Genomic DNA, 22,416 nt, shown 5'->3' with positions numbered 1-22,416 from the left:
CAGTCTGTTGGTCCATGTTCAGTTCTAACTGTTGCTTCCTGACCTACATATAGGTTTCTCAAGAGGTGGGTCAGGTTGTCTGGTATTCCCATCTTTTGAAGAATTTTCCACAGTTTATTGTGATCTACACAGTCAAAGGCTTTGGCATAGTCAATAAAGCAGAAATAGATGTTTTTCTGGAACTCTCTTGCCTTTTCAATGTAAGATATTAACCCCAGTATAATGAGTACAGATTTTGACAGCGGGAGAGCATCACATAATTTTGACAAGATAGAATTAATTTTAAAATATGGTAATTAAGCCTTTACTCTGTGGATATTCAGAATGTTGGCATTGGGGCAGTCAATAGGAACAATGGTGGCTATGAGATCTTGGGAGGTTTGTTGGTTAGGGGAATTGTAAAACATTAGAGCTAGGGAATTTCTCCTAAAGCTTTAAGGAAATATTTTCAATTAAAAAATGAGAAAGTATACATTGTATACTTTGTGACTTGGTATCACCTAGAAATCATACAAGCTAAAACTTTAATCAGAATCACAGAGGGTTTACTTACTAATGGGTTAAAAAAAAATCCGTGGAAGGCAAAGGTATCTTTGAGTTCATATCTAACATTTTTAAGCATTAAATCAGGAAGAATATCTACCATGTCTATCATATAATTGCTTTGAGTTAATGGCAAAAATTCCTGTGTATATTTTCTTAAAGTCTTACAGCTGAAGGGAAGTTGTATGAAAGAAGTCATTATTTTGCCTCCTAAAACACTAAAAATGATGTCATACCAATGTTTAATAAAATTATAGTATAGTGAAATCACCTTTAGTTTTTTACCATAAAGAAATCATGTTTTGAATGTTGAGTAAAGATTCATGATATCAGTATATTGATTTTAACCTAATTATAGAAATATTTTAAAAATGCAATTAAGAATAATGGGAAAATATGAAATATAGGTAGAGTGAATAAAATTATTCATGTGGCTTTGGAATATTTAAAATTGCCAAAGTACTAAACTCATATATTTAGATCTAGCTAGACTTAAGTACTGTTAGGTAATTAGACACCACAGGCATGAAAGAGCATAGGCCAATTTCATGTAATCAGTCAAATAACTTTTAATTTGATTTCTTATTTTTTACTTTCTGCCCTTTAATTAATTTGTAGTGATAAATAAGTATCAGGGAAAAAACAACTTTAGAAAAATGAGGAGTATATGGTTAAAGAACAGCCTACTCAGACAAATTGAGCAAGGAAGATAAGAAAATTTATTTTAAAAATGAACTTTATAATTTTAGTTTGGAGCTCCATCTCAAGTTCGATGAGATCTTTCCCAAAGAGCATACTTTTCTTCCCTTATTCCTCTCCAACATCGGCAGTTTGCTTTTGTTCTTAATAGATCTGAAGAGACAAGCTGTCGCATGTGAAGTTCTTTAATTTGGATTGTACAATCTGTGTCAGTTTAATAGAATTAGTTAAGACTGAATGTTCACTAGATGTTCTGGATTTTTCTAGAGATGTGAGCTAATTAACAAGGAATTTATTTTTAAAGATTAAGCTAAAGATTAACAAGGTTGGGTAATTATCAATATTGTCTATTAGGACAAGATTATAAGGTTAGACTTATTCGAGTAGTGTGCATATGCAAGTTTATCCACATATATGAATGTATCCATAGGATATACAGATGTATAACATACAAATATGGATTCTAAATTGAAAATAAGCAGAAAAATAAAAGACTAGGCTTGCCTAACATAACATATGTCAGCTATGATCTGTCTCTCTCTCTCTCTCCAAGGGCTATGCTTATGTTTCCCTGTATTTTAAAATTGACAAGTGCCTGCTCCACATACCCCTCAGAGAGCATGTATCTTGTCAGTAGCATTCCTTGGAGCTTAGAGACCCAACTTGGCAGAGTTATAGGGAATGATGCAGTATGGATAATTTCAAATAACATAGAATTCTGCCTTAGTTTATTTTCTCAAATCTCAATTTCTGACATTAGTACAATTCCTGTCCTATTTCTAAAGGAAAGGAGATTGACACCAACCTACCTATTTCTTAGCACAGTTTTAATGGAAAATGGGAACTTAAATAATTAGGAGGAAAATAAAATCTTTAATCTACAAATCTCCTTTCTCTTAATCTGTGCAAGTGTCCTGTTTGTAAGTATGATGGAGTGTGTATTAAGTTAAATTTTATACTCGATTCTAAACTAGCATAAAATTTAATGTTTATCTTAGATGAAACTTTTATCTCTCTTTCTCTCTCCTTTATTTTTTGGAAGTTCATTAAAGAAAATGTTCTATTACTGCTGGAGATGCATTGAATAGGAACTATTTTCTCTACACAGAATGATCTGATTTGCCTGGAAATTCAAGATTCAAACACACAGCCCTACACACAGCTGATTTATTTTTAATTTGTATGTGACCATAGTACTTTCTCTCATAATTGTCAGGAATTTAAATTACATATTTTTAAAAAATTTATCATATATATGTAATATACAAAATAAATAACAATATATTAATAATGTCCATTTTATCAGATGTACGTTACCTTCAAATTTTGTACATTACCTAAAAAATGTATATTTTCCTAAAGACTATCCTACAGAGAAAATATTAATATACCAGTTTCAGAAATTGAATTAAAATTTTAATTAGTGGTGAGGTAGATAATTAAAGTTGAATTATTTTCTCTCCTTTCCTCTATAAAAGACTAGCTATTAGAGAAAAGTTTTAAGACTTTTAAGAAAGGTATTAGAAGCTTTAGGTTTGAGCTTTAATAGGCCAAATACCATATGTTTCTACAATTTGTAACATTTTATTATTAACAACTCTAGAAGAAGGAGGCAGTCTATTTCAGTGGCGAGGACAGATTTCTGTCCATCTGTGCCCGAATTGCAGCATGTCACTTGTGTTTTAGATCTGCATAGCTCTGAGCGAGTGTTGATGCCATGGCAAGGTCAAGAGGTGGAGAAGCCTGTCAGCACATCCTGTCTCTAATGTGATGACAACCACAAACTGGTGCTTCCAGCCCCGCCCTGAGGCAGTCACTCTTGTTGAGCCTTGGAGCCAGGCCTTCCACACTATGATTTCAAAGGAAAATGTTAACTTTAAACATTTTAAAATATCAGACAAAAAACTTAATATATGCTATGTCTCTGCTTAATGTCAGGTTCCTTATTAAGGGATCTCATCTCTCAACATTTAAAAACGTGCAGAGTTCTATGGTGATTTGTCTTGTCTTTTTTTTTTTTTTTCCCCTGTCCTTAGTGATTATACTGGGGTTGGGGGAAGCAGAATCCATGTGAAATGCTATTTTACTGCAAAAGAGCTTGAAAATCAGAATACAGGAGGTTAAGACTGACTTTAAAGACTGAAACGTTGCATGCTTACATGAGACACCCCAGTCCTTGTTTTGAGAAAGCTCGGTATCTAGAGTCTAACTGCGTGCTTTGTCTTCCTTGTCTTTTCCCAAACAGTGCCTATCAGATTGTTGTGGAGGAGCTGCACCCCCACCGAACCAAGAGAGAGACCGGATCCATGGAATGCTACCAGGTCCCTGTCACCTACCAGAATGCCATGAGTGGGGGTGCGCCATACTACTTTGCCGCCGAACTGCCCCCAGGGAACCTTCCAGAACCTGCCCCATTCACAGTGGGCGATAACAGAACCTATCAGGGCTTTTGGAACCCCCCTTTGGCTCCACGCAAAGGATACAACATCTATTTCCAAGCCATGAGTAGTGTGGAGAAGGTGAGCGTCCTCCAGGATTTTGCTTTTTCACTGCCCTGAGGATTAGCCACAGTCAAATTTTATAAATACTCAGTAACATTTGTCAGGGGAAGAAAAAAAATAAAAAATTCCGTGTGTAGGGGGTGTTGTTTCTGTTCCTAGCAGCATGCTCGGTTTGGGGCCTACTGTAGGGGCGGGGCTCCACGCCAGTTATCTCACACAGGATTCCTGTTTCCTAGTAACTGCTTCTCTTTGAGCCCTCTTCAGGAAAGCCCACAAGAGCAATTGTGAGTAAAATGATTTGAAAAGATGGGTGTAGTATTGCCGGGCCTCCAGCCCCTGTAAACATAGGGCATTGTTCTGTCTTTTTTGCTCAATAGCGGCACACTTCAGGAGATTAAATTTACTGCAGGATAAACAGAAAGCGTGTTCCACAGCAGGCTAATAAACCCTTATAAAGTTTTCAGGGGGTACAAGCCAAATAGTAAATAACTGGTAACAATCCTCTGATTACAAAGTAATAGGGCGCCTGTGGTATATCTGACAGAACCTAAACAGAAGGCAGCCTGGCGATGGCGGGATGCTGTGTGGTTAGAGAAGTCTGTTTTCTGTTCCCTGGCTGCCCCTCCTTTTCCCATTTTGGACACAGTTGTTTTTGAACACTGCCACGGCTCCCAAATGAATATTGAAGAGGGAAACACAACAGGAAGTTAGAAACTACCAGTGGTTCCATATGTAAGGAAATAACCTAAGCTTTCATGTCTCATGCTGTTCTCCTGAAAGATTTCCTTTCCTAAAGCATATTTTATTTAATTTTTTTTTTTTTTTTGCAGAGAGGTATAGAAAAAAAATTGAGAATGGAAACCTTCTACAACTTAAAATTCAATAGAAGAATGACAATTTTATGTACTTTGTAGCTATATAGGAAATTGTCGGGTTTGAGGAATTGAGTCCCTGAAATGGGTACCTGGGAAATGATGTGGAATATCCAATTGCAGCAGTCCTATTATATCCTGGAATCATTTCAGTGCAGGACATAGTAATCTATTTGCATTTCTGTAAGGGATCCTGAGAACTTAGGGTATTGACTGGCTGCTTTTGAATGAAAATTTTATCTTTGTGCTTACTTGTATGGTTGGATTACAGTATATGGAAAGAAAAATGTCACAGCATCTTCTAAGATGTACTTCAAAGCCAGAGGCTGCTCATGGTTAAAAATGCTCTTCTCATCTTCTAGTTTATTTTTACATAAGTAGGAGTCAGCTGCCTACTTTCTACCCACACATCATTCCGTACCACTGCCGTGATGGGGCTGCTCAAAAAAGAGACAACCACAGAAGTTTTATTCCATTCTGGGTATAAAGTAGCATAGTTCTGTGTTTGGGTATTCATCTTTAGAGAGGTGAGAGATTCCAAATTAACTTTTGTAACTTGGTCTGTGGTATGAGAGAAGTGTTAATGAATGTCTGTTACTTATAAAGAATTTTCTCTGGCACTCTTTTAAAAGATTTGATATGAATTTTCTCTTCTAATTGTGAATATATCTACACGCGGTTTAATCAAAGTACAGAGTAGCAATAATATGTTTCATAATTATCTTGGAAAAAAGTATTAAAATTGACATGGCTCCTACCAACAGAGACTGGTAATCCTGATGGAGTTAACAGCAATTGCTTTTAAGAAATCAAAATTCCTTTGAGCCTTTATGGTACTGTGAAACAGTCTCTTGGAGTGTACTGTGAAGGCTTCAGGTCACAGTTAAATAATAAAAGTGCAGATTTTCATTTTGATTACTAATTTCCCCCTCAATGCTTTACTTTAATTTAAAAATAACAAATGCTTAAGAGGAAAGTATAGGAAGTCTTGGTTTATCTATCTATAAAACTACTCAAGATGGAGTTACATACACATCTTAAAAACAAATAACCTCTGCTGTGTTCACCGCCTTTAACATCTTATCCAACCTCTTGGATTCAAGGATATAAACTGAGTGAACTTAATTTTGGAGGAGCGAAGTGCAAACCTCGAAATGTGTTTCACCCTCCTAGTACCACCCCACAACATTTAAAAACAAAAGGAAGAGAAAAGATTTTTTAAATTCTGAAATGTCTTGTCGTTTCCCGTTTCTCCTTCTACTTCCTGATCTCATCTGCTAGCAAGAGAAAGAACATAATCCCACCAAGAAATATTTAATCCCTAACACCTAAATTAAAAAAGAAAAAAGAACAGATGAAATATACTGTAACTGTGATGCAATTTTATGACTTTCATCATTTAGCTCCTTAGTTGTGCTAGAATCAAAGCGAAACTGTCTAGTATTCAGCTTTGGTCTGAATCTACAGGTATGAGATGAACATGAAATTTATATTTGGGTCTGATTTATATTAGCTTTGCAAATATATTTTTCTTTATGGTCATTCAAAAAGTACAATAAATTCAAATAGGATGCTGGATTGTTTGTCCCAGCAAGATAACCTGTTTCATAACAAGGTAAACAGAGATACCTAAGGCTTTAGAAAATACTAGTTTTTTTAAGTTATTTTAGATTTTTTAGAAATCTCTGTGAAAACATCTAAAAAATAGTGTCTTTAATGCTGTGATTCTATTCTTTGTAAGCCTTCTTTATAACCCAAGATTAATCTTCATACTAGTTGTAGTTTATGAAATAGGAAACATTACCTATAACTGACTATTTTCATTTTTTTATAACTGACTTTTTTTTATTCCGTCAGGAAACTAAAACCCAGTGTGTACGAATTGCTACCAAAGGTAAGAGGTTTGCTTTTTTTTTTTTTCCCCAAATTTCATTTGCCAACTTTCTAAAATGAGAGAGCTTTGTTCCCTGCTTCAGGGCTAATTAAATGTGGCACTTCTATTACAGAGTATTTGTAGTTGGGCCCAGGTAAACTGCCAGCCAAGTTTTCTGACTCACTTGGGTGTCTTTAACAAGTTATGGTGTGCTACTTTTCATCTTCTAGTACTTGGCTGGAGGCATCTTGTTATGACATAAGAAGGGTTTAGAAAACTTCAGAAGGGTTTGTTTCTGCCATTTTAGTGTCTGAGAGGTCTTGTGCTGCTGATTAGCCAACATATTATGAAAACCTCAGCAATATCTGCTCGAAACAGCAAATTCCTTATTTAACAGCCTCTGTTTCTTTTGGTTGTAGACAGTTAAACACAAAAGACTGAGCTAGTCTAGGCATATGTAAGGGTAAGGATGGAAACAGGTCCATATCAGTAGAGTAGTTGAATTGAAGATTCTTTCCCTTTTTATTAAAGAAAAAATTTTTTAATCCAAGTCTTGCCAAGAAATTAGGTCTGGGAACAGCCAGGGCTGTTTCTCCTGACTGCATATTATAGTTTAGTTACCTTGTTTCTTTGAGAGAGCGCGTTTTCATCGTTGAATGAGTATTTGGAGTTCAGAGTGGGAGAAAGTCTCAGGTACTCCACTGTGTTTATAACCCTGCATTTAAGAGTTACGTGACTGTGCCAGCAGAAGAGAGCTGCCTGGTGTGTTCCACGAAGAGAAATGAGGAAAGCTGTCCGCACAGACACGGGGCTCCACAGAGGGCTGAGGCTCTGGGTGGTTTGCTGCCAGAATGAGTATTAGGTCCCCATTCATAGCAGTAGTTGATTCATTTAGAGTAAAAAATGAATGGCCATATTCTGTTTGTGCTGGCATCTTTCCTTTCATCATTTTTCTCCATCTAATCATCAATCTGCTCAATTAAGCGTTTGTTTTATACCCTTGATTTGTAAAGGCAATAACAAAAGACTTTTCCCTTGACTCATGAGGAGTAATAAAAAAGCTTCACAGAAGAGAAAGTAATATACACTTTTCAATTCAAATACTGGGATTCCTCATGATATTTTTAAAAATAAAGCAAATTTAAATGAAGGAAAAGAGAATGCATACATAGATGTATGAAGTGTATAGGCATTTATTTTAAACACTTGGCATATGTATCAAGAGTTAAAATTGAAATTTTTAGAATATAATAGCAGAAGGCATTTAGGTCCTAAGTTTTTCAGATTTAAAACAAAACCAGAAATGTAAAATGGTCTCATATCAGCCTTCAAGAAGTTTTTTAAATCTGCATATTAGTGTTAGTCACTCAGTCCAACTCTGTAGTCCTGGATTGCAGCCCAACAGGCTCCTCTGTCCATGGGATTTTCCAGGTGAGAATACTGGAGTGGGTAGCCATTCCATTTTCCAGGGAATCTTCCTGACCCAGGGATTGAACCTGCATCTCCTACATTGCAGGCTGATTCTTTACCACCCGAGCCATAAATGATTCTAAAATTTTAAGTTCTCTTGTTCAGCTAACTATTTGCATTTATATATGCTTAAGTGTTATTTTGTCCCTCACTCAATACAAATAAAATTATGATGACCATTAGCATATGATATTTTGACTGCAGGAGAGTTGAGATTATGGAAATCAGATTTACCATGTGGCATAGAATATTTGCCAGAGACTCAGAGGTAATAAGATATGGCCCATTTATGGGGATTTCTTTTTTGCCTAGAAATCCAACCCTGCTCTTCTTCTGGGTCTCAGGCTGACAGTGTTGTTCCTTGAGTGAAAGAAATCTGGCCCCAGACTAATGGGTTCAAATCCTGCCTTTGCCCCTTCTTACTGTTCTTTTAAGTTGAACAAAATAAAATAAAATTATCATTCTAAAAATAAGAATGTTAGAGTACCTACACCTTACTATTATTATGAAGACTAAAGAAGTGTGTATATATGAAATGCCTAAATCACGCCTAGTATGAGTTAAGAGTTAACTGATATTTTATCATCACCATAATTACTATAATCATTTAGCATTTTTTTACATAGAAAAAAACACACTATTAAGGTAAAATTAACTTACCTGACTATGTTTTTATGATTATTGGCGAATAATTGCTTTACAATGTGGTATTGGTTTCTGCCATACAGCCATGCGAATCAGCCATAAATATACACGTATCCCCTTCGGTTGACTCTCCCTGCCACCCGCCAACTCGTCCCACCCCTCTGGTTGTCACAGAGTTCTGGGTTGATCTCCCTGTGTTATTCAGCCACTTCCCACTAGCTGGCTGTTTTACATATGGTAATGTCTGTGTTTCAGTGTGACTTTCTCAATTTGTTCCACTCTCTCCTTCCCCCGCTGTGTCCACAAGTCTGTTCTCTGTGTCTGCGTCTCCATTCCTGCCCGGCAGGGTTTCACAGCACACAAGTATACTCAGCTATGGTATATAAAATTTTTCAGTATGAAAACTAAAACTTTTGCAGCAGGACATTTTGAAGATACACTCACTAAATGACATAACCATATTGATTAGGGAGGGATGAAGGAACCTTCTGGGCAAGGGATGATTGGTTATTTCACAGGTGTCTAGTATATATATGCAAAAACCTATTAAACTATATACTTAAAATTGTGTGCACTATACTGACTTAGGACACTGGAAATTCTTTCGGGAAATGTGAAAGAATTTAAAAGCCAAGAGCAACTAGCCCATACACTAGAACAGCACAATCATTTTGAAAATATTTTGACTTGTGAAAATTATTCTAAAAAACATCATGTATTTCCTGCCTTCTCAGAAGTCACATCGAAAGGCAACACATAAAGAGAAAACAGGTGTTTACTTGACTGGTAGAGAAAACATGTATAATCAATATCATAATGTCTAAAATAAGTAGTGATATGAATATATTTTATGAGACAAAAGAAGTGTTCTGGGAGCTAGGGTCATTGCTGCTGGGATCATTGATCCTTCTCTCTGACTCACATTTAGATTAAGAAGTCATTGAGACAATATGTGTCAGGAATGGAGTGGAAGAGTTTAATATAAATTGCACTGGGAATCTTGAAAGTCATACCATTTATAAAATAGCATATCCAAAGCCAGAAGTATAAACATGTGAAAAGGAATTTAGTCCAGTGTTAATCTTTGAAAAGCAACAAGGAGAATGAGTCTCTGGAAAGGTTCCTGTGGTACATTAAGAAAAGGAGGCAACCTTAAAAAGTCTCTTGTCCAGTGAAGAGCCTTGTGCAACCTGAATACTCAGCATGTATAGGCACAAGTCTCTCGGATCACTGAAACATCACTGCTGCTATCGGTTTGCTTTCTGTGTTTTTACTTATAATTACATATAATGGTCTAAATTGGTATATGCCCACAAAATTATTTTTAAATTAGCAGCTGAGAATCTGGTGCCATGGTACCAAAAAGAATGTATACCATGATAATTTTATTTTTTTCTCAAGGAAATTATGCAGTAAGTGATATTTTAATGGTCAGATTTAAATATGAAAATCATATGCAAATTATAATAGAAATTACTCAGTGGATTTTCAAAAGTACTTCTCTGGAAATATGTTTTATCTGTGTTAAGCTAACACTAGAATATAATATCATTTAAAATATTATCAATATGAAATAACCATTTATGGAACCATGTACTCGTTTACATAAAATTAGTCTACAGGCAAGCAAGCGTTGATGAGTAATCAAGATATCAAATAATTCCCTAGAATAAAACTAAGAAGTAAGACCAATAGTATATGAAATTGAAAGTATTATCATCTGTTTATATAAGTAATTTAATTTAAACTTTGAACCTATATTTCGTTCAGTTTTCTGTCAGATGAATTTCTGGTTTTCTAGAAGAAAACTGGCAACTTAAATTTTTAATTTTATAGTGGATTTTATGTTGATTAAATCTGTCCATTCCAATAAAAGGTATCAAATCTGATAAAACAGAAAAGTGTAGTATAAGTAAATTTATTGGAACAGAGCATTTAAGGTGAGAAAGGGGTTTCTTTTCTTAAGTTACTGAAATACAGCTATTTTTTTTGTGGTGTTGGAGAAGACTCTTGAGAGTCCCTTGGACTGCAAGCAGATCCAACCAGTCCATCCTAAAGGAGATCAATCCTGAATATTCATTGGAAGGACTGATGCTGAAATTCCAATACTTTGGCCACCTGATGCGAAGAGCCACCTCATTAGAAAAGACCCTGATGCTGGGAAAGATTAAAGGCAGGAGAAGAAGGGGACGACAGAGGATGAGATGGTTGGATGGTATCACTGACTCGATGGGCATGAGTTTGAGCAAGCTCTGGGAGTTGGTGAAGGACAGGGAAGCCTGGCGTGCTGCAGTCCATGGGGTCGCAAAGAGTCGAACTTGAATGAGTACTGAACAACAACAACATACTTTAGCTTGAGTCAGAACAACCTGGAGAGCTTCTAAAAATGGATTGTTGGGCATCGGCTCCAGAGTTTCTGAATCAATAGGCCTGGAGAGAGGCCCAAGAATGTGCATTTCTCACAGGCTTATGCCAACACTGATTCTCCTACTACTCAGATGATCACACTTTGAGATCAATCACTGGACTTCTAAGAAAATGTTTTCTTGCTGAATTTTAGAAGGAGAGATGGCAAAGACAGCCACCAACCCACCCATCTTATCATGAGCATTATGTTTCAAGGGTGTGATATATAAAAAGTGAAGAGCCAAACTGGCTAACAAGAGGAGAGCAGCAAAGAAAACAAGCCAACTCAGAGACCTAACAACTCTGAGCTGAGCTATCCATTGTGAGAACTCCTTAAACTGTATATTTAAATGTGAAAAAAGTAAATGTCCTTATTATCAAAACCACTAGTGGTGGGTAATCTACTTGCAGCAGGTATTATCTAAACTGATGTTTGGTTTTTGTTTTCCCTTAGGAATAGTAGTGAAAAATAAAATTGACATTTAAAAGTATGGAATCTCTTATTAGGTGTCAGTCAAGAGTATCAGTTCAGTTCAGTTCAGTCACTCAGTCATGTCCAACTCTTTGTGACCCCATGGACTGCAGCACGCCAGGCCTCCCTGTCCATCACCAACTCCCTTGAGTTTACTCAAACTCATATCTCTCGAGTCGATGAAGCTGTCCAACTATCTCATCCTCTGTTGCCCCCTTCTCCTCCTGCTTTCAGTCTTTCCCAGCATCAGGGTATTTTCAAATGAGTCAGCTCTTCGCATCAGGTGCCCAAAGTATTGGGGTTTCAGCTTCAGCATCAGTCCTTCCAATGAATATTCAGGACTGATTACCCTTAGGATGGACTGGTTGGATCTCCTTGCTTTCCAATGGACTCTCAAGAGCCTTCTCCAACACCACAGCATCAATTCTTTGGCACTCAGCTTTCTTTATAGAGTATCAGGAATCCATTTGCCTCCTGGATGTAGGTACTTTGGTAGGATTTATCCTAACTGAGTCCCTGAGAGCTGGGAAGGAGGAACCTACATGGTTCTCTGAGAAGCCATGGGAAGAGAATTCCAACCACTCAATTATGCATATCTCCACTCACCCATTTATCTAGTATCAGCTTATTTGTTCTTTTGATAAACCCAAAGTTGACCTGTAATTATGAAAGGTGTTCGTTTAACTCTCGCAAGTTTCCATCCCGGGAATGGTCTAAATCAGATCATTATTAATTCAGAGTATTATTTATGTTAAACAATGATGATATAGATCTTTGCTAATCCCTCAAAATAATATGACTTCAGTGCTATCATACATTTTAAGCATGCATTCCAATATTAAGAAAAATTTACTTGTCACAAAAGTGTAGGTGTGGATAGATTTTATTAATAATATATGACAAAACATATAAATTCTGGTGATATTTTATTTACTTTATTCTTTCTTCCCTCCTTTGCTATCTTTCCTCTAATTACTGGATAAGATTAGTTTTTTTAAAAGGAATTTGCTTTATAGTTTTAATTTTGTCTTATGCTGCTTTTGTCAAATTTTTCATTGGTGCCCTTTTCTCTGAGTGTGCAGATGGGTAAAAGTGCTTTTTTAAGTGATCAGGCATTCAGAAATAACAAGCATGAGAAGAAAAAGAACTCTAAGTCTGTCAAGAAGTTACAGTAATACCATCGAAGCTCCATTTGGTTGTGCCATGTGTGTGGAATCTTTTTGACTGAATTCATTCCCACCATATTTATCACAGATGAACTTGAGTAAATCTCAACAATCTCAGCTCTTAAATTGCACTCTTGTGCTGTATCTTTACAACTGCAACAAAGGGAGGTTTGAAAGTAGGAGTGAGGTCTGTAGAAAAAAAAATGCTTAATTGGGTCTCAGGCTCTAAAATCTTAACCCTAGTTTCTTAAATTGTACAAAGATGCTTTATATTTTGCCAGGTATATGTGGAAGGACATAGTAAAGCATCAGAAAGAAATGTTCAGATCTGCTTACACTGCCTTTTATGCTGATGGAGGGGGTTCCCTGGTGGTGCTAATGTGAAGAATCTGCCTGCCAGTGCAGGAGTTGCAAGTGATGTGGGTTCGATCCCTGGGTTGGGATGACCCCTAGAGTAGGACATGGCACTCCACTCCAGTATTCTTGCCTGGAAAATGCCATGGACAGAGGAGTCTGGCAGTCTACAGTTCAGGGGGCCATAAAGAGTCAAACATAACTGAGCAACTGAGCACATACTGACGGAATCTAAGGTCAACTGTAGTGCTTTAGTTTGGCTAGTAAGAAATTCTGGATGGGGTTGGGCTTTTATTGGCCCCTAGGATTGAATTATCTTTGAGAAATCTGCCAGCTCTTCTGGAAATATGTAATCAGTGAGAATAATTTTATTGTTCTTCCTCTGAATGCCTAAGTACTCTTGCTAGTGCTCATACTCCTTTCTCTTGCAAGGGAAAAAAACTGTGCATCATCCTTCCAGCCAATTGTATATCTGTCCTCGTTTTCAAAAATTAGTCTAATTTGAGGTTTCATTTTTCTTCAACTCAGAAGGGAGGGAATTGCAAGAAAGTATATTAGTAAGAGACTACAGCATGAGGAAAATGAAAATATATCTAAGTGAAACCAAGCAGGGAACAAGTACACTTTTAGTAAAGCTTAAATCAGTGGCTTATAACTTGGAACTAACTTCTGTTAGGCAGCAGTATTTCCTTGTGATCTGTCAAAGACTTTATCATTGTAAATTTTTTTCTTTTAATATAGAGCAAGTTACTAAAAATTAACTGCTAGGAGATTTTTTCAACTTCTTTGCAAAACTAAAATATCCCTTTGCTTTCAAAAAACTATAGTAGAATAAAAATGTAATATTTCTACAGTGAAGTCAAAGGCTAATGATTCTCCAAATTATGTATTATTCAGAAATTTCTTAGGATAAAGACCTGTATAGATCGACTGTAAGGTTTATGAGAGTAAGGGCAGTATCTGTTTGTATTTGTGAAGTCCATGCCTGATATCTAATACAAATGCAATCTTTTTGGAATGAGTGTTGTTGTTTTCTAAAATTATTCCACTTTTCAATGCCTTTAAATGTATTAGTCATTTTTTTAACTACATGTTAATTTTAATAACATACTTTAGATATAATTTGAAGTATTTGATTTCTTTATGAATAAAAACTTTGTTCTCTTGGTATTCTTGTCAGGTTTTACTACCCTTCCATCTAAATTATGCTGCAGTATTAGAATGGGAAAAAATGTAAAAAGAAAAATTTTGCTTGAGTTACTAATATTATTTCAAATATTAATTTTCACCTTTATTCTTTAAGAGAAAAATAGGTTTAAAAAGTGAAGACTATAAAAAATAGAATAAAAATTGTATATGTAGTGTAAGTATGTATACTATATAAGTATTCTAAGGTAATGGGAAGCTTTCAAAAACTGCAAAGTTACTGATGGGAAGTTTCTGGCCAGTGATGATTTTTAATCTGTTTTAAGAAGCCAATTGAACTTTATCTACTTATTATTATATTTATTTTATTATAATTTTAGCAATTGTCCATTAAGAGAATATTACTAGTTTATTTTGCAGACATAGAAATTTGAAGAGCGTTCACTGTATTTTTTTAATAATCTATTTTTTAAAATTGAAAATAATGCTAGCATACACAACCTTGTTATATATAGAATATTAACATGAGCCAAGGAATGCAGGTGGCCTCAGGAAACTAGAAAAAGCAAGAAAGACAATTCCCCGCTTTGAACCTCCAAAAGGAACACAGGCCTGCCAGCTCTTAATTTCAGTATTGTAAGATTCATTTATGGGCTTCCCAGGTAGCTCTAGTGGTCAAGAACCCATCTGCCAATCCTGGAGACATAAGAGAGGCAAGTTTAACTCCTGGGTCAGGACGATCCCTTGGAGGAGGGCATGGCAAACCCCTCTAATATTTTTGCCTGGAGAATCCCATGGACAGAGAAGCCTGGCAGGCTATAGTACATAGGGTCGCAATGAATTGGACATGATTGAAGTGACTTAGTACACAAGATTCATTTAGGACTTCTGACCACTAGAACCATAGATAATAAATTTGTGCTTTTTTAGCACACAAATGCATGGCAATTTGTTACAGCATAAAAAAGTAACTAATACAATTTTGGTACCTGGAAGAGGAGTCTTACTGAAACAATTACCTAAAAATATGGACATGAATTTGGAATTGGGCAGAGGCTTGGAAAAATTTCGAGGAGCAAGACAGGAAAAGCTTGGATTGCCTTTAACAGACTGTCAATAGAAATATGAATATTGGGGAAGAGTCAAGATGGCAGAATAGGAGGACATGGAATTTGCCTCTCCTCGCAACTGCATCAAGAATACATCTACAAATGGAACAGTTATCACAGAACACCTGCTAAACACTAGCAGAAGATCAGACACCTAAAAGAACAAGAAGAATGCCCATGCAACCAGGTAGGATGAAAGAAAGAAAAAACCAAAAGAGGAAACAGGAAGGGACCAGCACCCCTGGAGGGGAACTGAAAGTGTAGAGGTTCCCACACTCAGCAAAGCCCATTCACAGTGGGGAAATCAGCTAGGGCAGAAAGAGGATTGCTGGGAAATGCAGCAACTGGTCTGTGAAAGGCAGGACAAAGTAAGACCTGTGCCCACGATCTGTGCTGCTGCCTGCCCACGCCGGCCTGAGTCCTGTGTCTCCTGGTGCGGACAGGGGCTGAGTGATGGAAAGTCGTGTTTGGAGAGCGGACCCAGGGAGGGGACAACTGCTGGCTGTGGAAAGACAGCATGAAGGGATAGGAGTAAGGAGCTCCACAACTGGGAATGTTTTCAGAAGAAGCTATGGAAGCACTTCTGACTTTTCTAGAAGAAGCTATAGAAGCACTTCTCTGGGTCACTACAGAAGCAAGGTGCCATTGCTGAGTGGCATGCAAGGGGGGGTGCCTCCACTGCAACCTCCTTCCCTAGCAGCCAGCCTCATGCCTCCATGGGTGCTAGGAGGGGCACCCATCTAAGCATGCTTGTCCAATTCTAAGCCAAGGAGTCCTCTGTCCACACAAGCTCCAGAGACTACCACCAAATACAAAGGACCATAAGAGACTACATGCCCCCCAAAATGAATAACCTAGAATAATGGACACATTTTTAGGAAGGTGCAACCTTCCAAGACTGAACCGGGAAGAAACATGAAAATATGAACAAACCAATAACAAATAATGAAATTGAAATTGTGATTAAAAATCTTCTAGCAAACAAAAAGTCCAGGACCTGATGGCTTCACAGGTAAATTCTATCAAACATTTAGAGAAGAGCTACAAACCTATCTTTCTCAAACTCTTCCAAAAAATTGCAGAGGGAGGAATACTCCCAAACCCATTCTATGAGACCACCATCATTCTAATACCAAAACCACACAAAGATATCTCACACTGAAAAAAAAATCACAGGCCATTAACCCTGATGAACATAGACACAAAAACCCTCAACAAAATACTAGCAAACAGAATTCACTGAAGGAACACACACATTAAAAGGACAGTACACCACAATCAAGTGGGATTTATCCCAGGGATGCAAGGATTCTTTAAAGTACACAAGTCAATCAATGTGATACACCATATTAACAAACTGAAGAATGAAAACTATATGATAATCTCAACAGACACAGAAAAAGCTTTTGACAAAATTCAGCACTCATTTATGGTAAAAACTCAGAAAGTGGGCACAGAGGGACCCTACATCAACATAATAAAAGTTGTACATGACAGACCCACAGTAAACAACATTCTCGGTGGTGAAAAACTGAAAGCATTTCCTCTCAGATCAGGAAGAAGACAAGGATGTCTACTCTTACCACTTTTATTCATCATGGTTTTGGAAGTTCTAGCCCTGGCAATCAGAGAAGAAAAAGAAAGGAAAGGAATCCAAATTAAAGAAAAGAAGTAAAATTGTCACTGTTTGCAAATGACATGACATTACACATAGAAAATCCTAAAAATACCATCAGAAAAACTACACAGCTCATCAATGAATTTGGTGAAGTTTCAGGTTATAAAATTAATACACAGAAATCTCTTGCATTTCTATATACTCCCGAACAATGAAAAATCAGAGAAATTAAGGAAGCTATCTGATTTCCCATTGCAACAAAAAGAATACCTAGGAATAAGCCTACCTAGAGAGGCAAAAGATCTGTGCTCAGAAAACTATAAGATACTGATGAAAGAAATCAAAGATAATGCAAACACATGGAGAGAAACACCGTGTCCTTGGATTGGAAAAATCAATATTGTGAAAATAATTATACTACCCAAAGCAATCTACACATTCAATGCACTCCTTATCAAATCACCAAGAGCATTTTCTCAGAATTATAACACTTAAATGTACCATTTGTATGGAAACTCCAAAGACCCCCAAATAGCTAAAGCAATCCTGCAAAAGAAACATGGAACTGGAGGAAATCAGGCCCATTGACTTCAGACTATATTTCAAAGCTACAGTGATCGGGACAGCATAGTAGTGGAACGAAACCAGAAATATAGATTGATAGAACAGGATAGACAGCCCAGAGATAAACCCTGGCAGCTGTGGTCACCTAATCTAATACAGAGGCTAGAACATACAATGGTGAGAAGACAGTCTCTTCAGGGAGTGGTGCTGGGAAAACTGGACAGCTCCGTGTGAAAAGAATGAAATTAGGAATGAACATTCCTTAACACCATACACACACACACAAAAACCTCAAAATGGACCTACATGTAAGGCTGGACACTATAAGCCTCTTAGAGGAAAGCATAGCAGAACACTCTTTGACATAAATCACAGCAAGGTCTTTTTTTACCCATCTCCTCCTTTTCATAATCTTCTAGAGTAATGAAAATAAAACAAAAGTAAACAAATGGGACCTAATTAAACTTAAAAGCTTTTGCACAGCAAAGGAAACCATAAACAAGACAAAAAGATAACCCTCAGAATGGGAGAAAATATTTGCAAACGAAGGAGGGTAGTACTGATTCCCTGTTTTAATCCTTTGATTTTGAAAAAGGCAAATGCTTAATGATAGAAAATTAAATTATTTTTATTCTTAGCAATTAAAAACAGGTCTTTAGAATGAATCCCCACTTCAAAAGGATTACATTAGTTTTATTGCAGTGTTATGGTAACATGAACTCTGCCTCTCTTTTTTTTCTGTATTTATCCTATTGTAGGAATGAGATTAAAATCCAGTTTGGCCTCATTGAAACACATTTGCAGAGTGTTATAGAGCATTGGTTTATGATTATTGCCCCATAATAGACAAGTATCCTTTATCCTCTATCAGTTTAGTATTTGAAATTATGCATTCTATTCAGTTTTTAATGAAATGTGGATTACTTTAAAGATTATGGCTCTGATTTAATAAACAGCATTAGAGTCGAAAGTTAATTGGATCTTTGTTGAATGAGCAGTGACCACTATGTGTGATTGATGGGAGGAAAAGATAGTGAATTATATTTTTAATTTGTTTTATGTATTTAAAACTTTCAGATTAGTAAAGTGGGTATTTTTGTGGTCAGTTTTCTCAAGTAAATTATGTAGCACCAATTACCCTTATAAAAATCATGGTAAAATCCTAATTTCTTTCAAAAATAAAAATTTCTCAGATTCTGCAAATCTGAGATATAAAAAATGCCACATGCTTGAGTACATATAGTTTATTATGTTTTCATTTTAAAGACAGAAAATGAATATTATCACCAAGACATATAAACAGTTCCAGATTTGTCTCCTGCTGTTTTTTATGAATTTCGACCAAACTTTAAAATTTGGAATCTTGTTTAATTCTTACCTTTTCTACTCTTTACTCTTAGAGCTCCTGCTGAATTTACTGGGAAAGAGGTTACCATTTCCAAGTGCTTGTTTTAGGAAATGCAGCAATTCACATTTGCAAATACCATGGTGAAGGTGACAAAGTGATTGTCACCACATTTTGCATAACCCTGGTGGAAGCAGAAGGAAGTTTACAATTTAAGTATCACTGACCTTTGAGGAAATGGCAACCCAATCCAGTATTCTTGCCTGGAGAATCCCATGGACGGAGTAGCCTGGTGGGCCATGGGGTTGCAAAGAGTCAGACACGACTGAGCAACTTACTGACTGACTGCCTTTCATGAAATATACAGATTGTCCTTTTAAACCTCTTGGTGATAGATATTTGTGTGTGCAGACTTGCCTTCCATATTGTAAATTCAAAAGGACAGTGTTTTCATTGCTGTCCTTTGCTGTTACAGTAAGTTCCCTATATGCAAACCTTCAAGTTGCAAACTTTCAAAGACCTGAACATGTGTTTGCATATCCAATCACATATGTGTAGTTCACATGTCTGAAGTACATCACGTGTGTACATCTTCTACAAGCAGTTGTGCTTTTGTGTACTTTTTGTACAATACTGTAAAGAGTACAGTAGTACAGTATCTTTATTTCAAGCCTAAAGATGTCTAGAAGCAAGCATAAAAGCAGTGGTGATATTGCCGGTACTGCTACCAGCCCCTAAATCCTAGCTTTTGTACTGTACTACTGTACTTTTCAAGGTACTGTAGAATTTTAAGTGTTTTCTTTATATTTTGTGTTTGTTTTTTATGTATTTTTTTGTGTGTGAAAAGTATTGAAACCTTTACAGTACAGTACTATATAGCCGATTGTGTTGTTTGGGCCCCTAGGCTGACTTTGTTGGACTTAGGAACAACTCTTGGAACAGAACTTGTTTATATGTAGGGGGCTTACCTGGTGGCTCAAATGGTTAAGAATCTGCCTGCAATGCAGGAGACCCTTGTTCGACCCCTGTGTCAGGCAGATCCCCTGGAGAAGGGAGTGGCTACCCACTCCAATATTCTTGCCTGGAGAATTCTATGGATAGAGGAGCTTGGCAGGCTACAGTCCATGAGGTCTTAGAGAGTTGGACACTGCTGAGTGACTAACATTTTCACACTTTCACTACCATATTTGTAACACCTGTGCCTCTTAAAGTCCCAGTCTTTGCCTTTAAGGAAACCATCAGTTCTTATATACCTCCCGCTCTCCTGGCCTCCTTGCTGCTATCTTTCCCAGGTGAAAATTCACCTGGGCTGTGCCTTTGAGGTAGGGTTTCACTGTATTAGTAAAGCTTTCTTCTGCTCTCCCTGTTAACCGTCATCTCAGTTCTGACTCCTTTATAAAAGGAGGCTTTGTATTGGCCAGGTATTCTTCCAACATGTTCAGCCAGTAGGGAAGATAGCTTGAAGTAATTGTGGTTCATTGGTGGTGATCTGACAGTGCACTCAAGATAAGAGTAAATAAGAAATTTTTTGTGTGTGAAGAAATAAGGAAGAAAGAAAACTAAAGGTCCTAAGAAATATGTAGCTAACACTTCACCTCACATAATTCAGTTTTTCTCTAGGCTGGCTACTGGGCTTCCCCGGTGGTGCTAACAGTAAAGAATCCACCTGCCAATGCAGGAGACCAGGAGGAGGGCATGGCAATCCACTCCAGTGTTCTTGCCTGGAGAATCCTGTGGACAGAGGAGCCTGGCTGTCTGCAGTTCATAGTGTCGCAAAGAGTGGGACATGACTGAATGACGTCACACACACGCTAGGCTTCCACCATATCAATTTTTAGAAGTGCTTATGGTAGCAACTACTTTGTTAATCTGTGATTTTTTTTAAAAAAAAATTGTTTTACATCATCATTGTGAACAGCAGCCATCCCTTGATTACATCTTTGTCCATTGCTTAATTCCCTACACCTACCTGTTCCACCAGCTGTTAAACACTGACAATTTGGTCGTCTTATCTGCATTGTATTTATTGTCTGCCTACTCTCTTGTCAGGCATTAAGCCAGATGTTGAGCTTCAAGGGGGCCAGTCATGGGATGGAGGGCAGACACCTGTATGTAGTTACTATGTAAAGCAGATTTGGGGTAAAAATAGTCATTGGCCACATCTGTCTTAAATCACAAGCTATCATCTTCCTCATGGAGATTCCTCAACTCTACCAACATCTGTTCTTGGAAATAAAATCCATCCGTTTTCATTTTGGTAGGATAGTTACAGTCTATGTTATATACTTGCTATAATCTGGATTTAGCTCATAATTCCATTTAAACAAATATCTTCCCATCTGCAAACTATGGAGGTGTTTCTGTTCAGATTTTAGAAAACAAATCACTAATCTAATTTGTGTGTTGTAGACACAAAATTGCACATATTAACCTAAGGTGGGGATTTTTTTTCCAGACTTATTTATGATCATAGAGGCATACCTATATTTGTCTTTTGACCTAGAGATAAATTTTTTTAATGCCATCATCCTAAGATAGTGGTCTGAAGCTTACATTTTTTAACTTCAAGTATCTTGGACATATTTTCAAGTTAGAAAATACAGATATTTCATTGTGTGAGTATATTTTTAATTCTTCACCTTTTGAGAGACAGGCATCACCAACATGGCATCATCGAAGCAATGGACATGAGTTTGAGTAGACTCCGGGAGTTGGTGAGGGACAGGGAAGCCTGGCCTGCTGCAGTCCGTGGGGTCACAGAGTCAGACATGACTGAACGACTGAACTGAACTGAACTGAAAAGCCTTGTGTTGCATGCGATTATGAATTAAACCTTGTCTGTCATAGGACAAATTCCTAAAGTGGTATTTCTAAGTTTTATACATATATATTATATAGTATATTTTAATATTTTAAAATATATTTACTATATTAAATATTAATATATAGTATGTACATATATATGTTAAAATATTACAGCCAAATTACACTCAAAAAGAATTATACAAATTTATATGTCAAACAGTATACTAGAATCCTGGTTTCTCTATACCCTTATCACTACTAACTGATACCAGTCTTTTAAGATTTTGCTTATCTAATCAGTTCAGGTCAATTGCTCAGTTGTGTCCAACTCTTTGTGACCCCATGGACTGCACCACGCCAGGCTTCCCTGTCCATCACCAACTCTCGAAGCCTACTCAAACTCATGTCCATCGCATTGGTGATGCCATCCAACCATCTCATCCTCTGTTGTCCCCTTCTCCTCCTACCCTCAATCTTTCCCAGCATCAGGGTCTTTTCAGATGAGTCTGTTCTTTGCATCAGGTGGCCAAAGTATTGGAGTTTCAGCTTCAAAATCAGTTCTTCCAGTGAACATTCAGGACTGATTTCCTTCAGGATGGACTGGTTGGATCTCCTTGCAGTCCAAGGGACTCTCAAGAGTCTTTTCGAACACCACAGTACAAAAGTTTCAATTCTTTGGCACTCAGCTTTGTTTATAGTCCAACTCTCACATCCATACATGACTACTGGAAAAACCATAGCTTTGACTAGACAGACCTTTGTTGGCAAAGTAATGTCTCTGCTCTTTAATATGCTGTCTAGGTTGGTTATAGCTTTTCTTCCAAGGAG

General features: G+C 36.9%; 1 protein-coding gene across 4 annotated transcripts in view; it reads left to right on the top strand.

Moving 5' to 3' along the window:
* The window catches only part of PTPRK (protein tyrosine phosphatase receptor type K), a 611,833-nt gene that overhangs the window by 509,436 nt on the left and 79,981 nt on the right, over positions 1–22,416 (top strand). For all 4 annotated transcript variants that reach the window (XM_061130449.1, XM_061130448.1, XM_061130452.1 and 1 more), the window contains exons 12-13: positions 3,488–3,761; positions 6,473–6,509. In XM_061130449.1, coding sequence (XP_060986432.1) covers positions 3,488–3,761; positions 6,473–6,509 — 311 coding nt within the window. The remainder of the gene's footprint in view (positions 1–3,487; positions 3,762–6,472; positions 6,510–22,416) is intronic.

This window comes from Dama dama, chromosome 26, assembly GCF_033118175.1.
Source record: "Dama dama isolate Ldn47 chromosome 26, ASM3311817v1, whole genome shotgun sequence".
Classification (NCBI taxonomy): Eukaryota; Metazoa; Chordata; class Mammalia; order Artiodactyla; family Cervidae; genus Dama; species Dama dama.
Note: the sequence above shows the minus strand (reverse complement) of the source record. Positions and strands in the feature narration are given on the sequence as shown.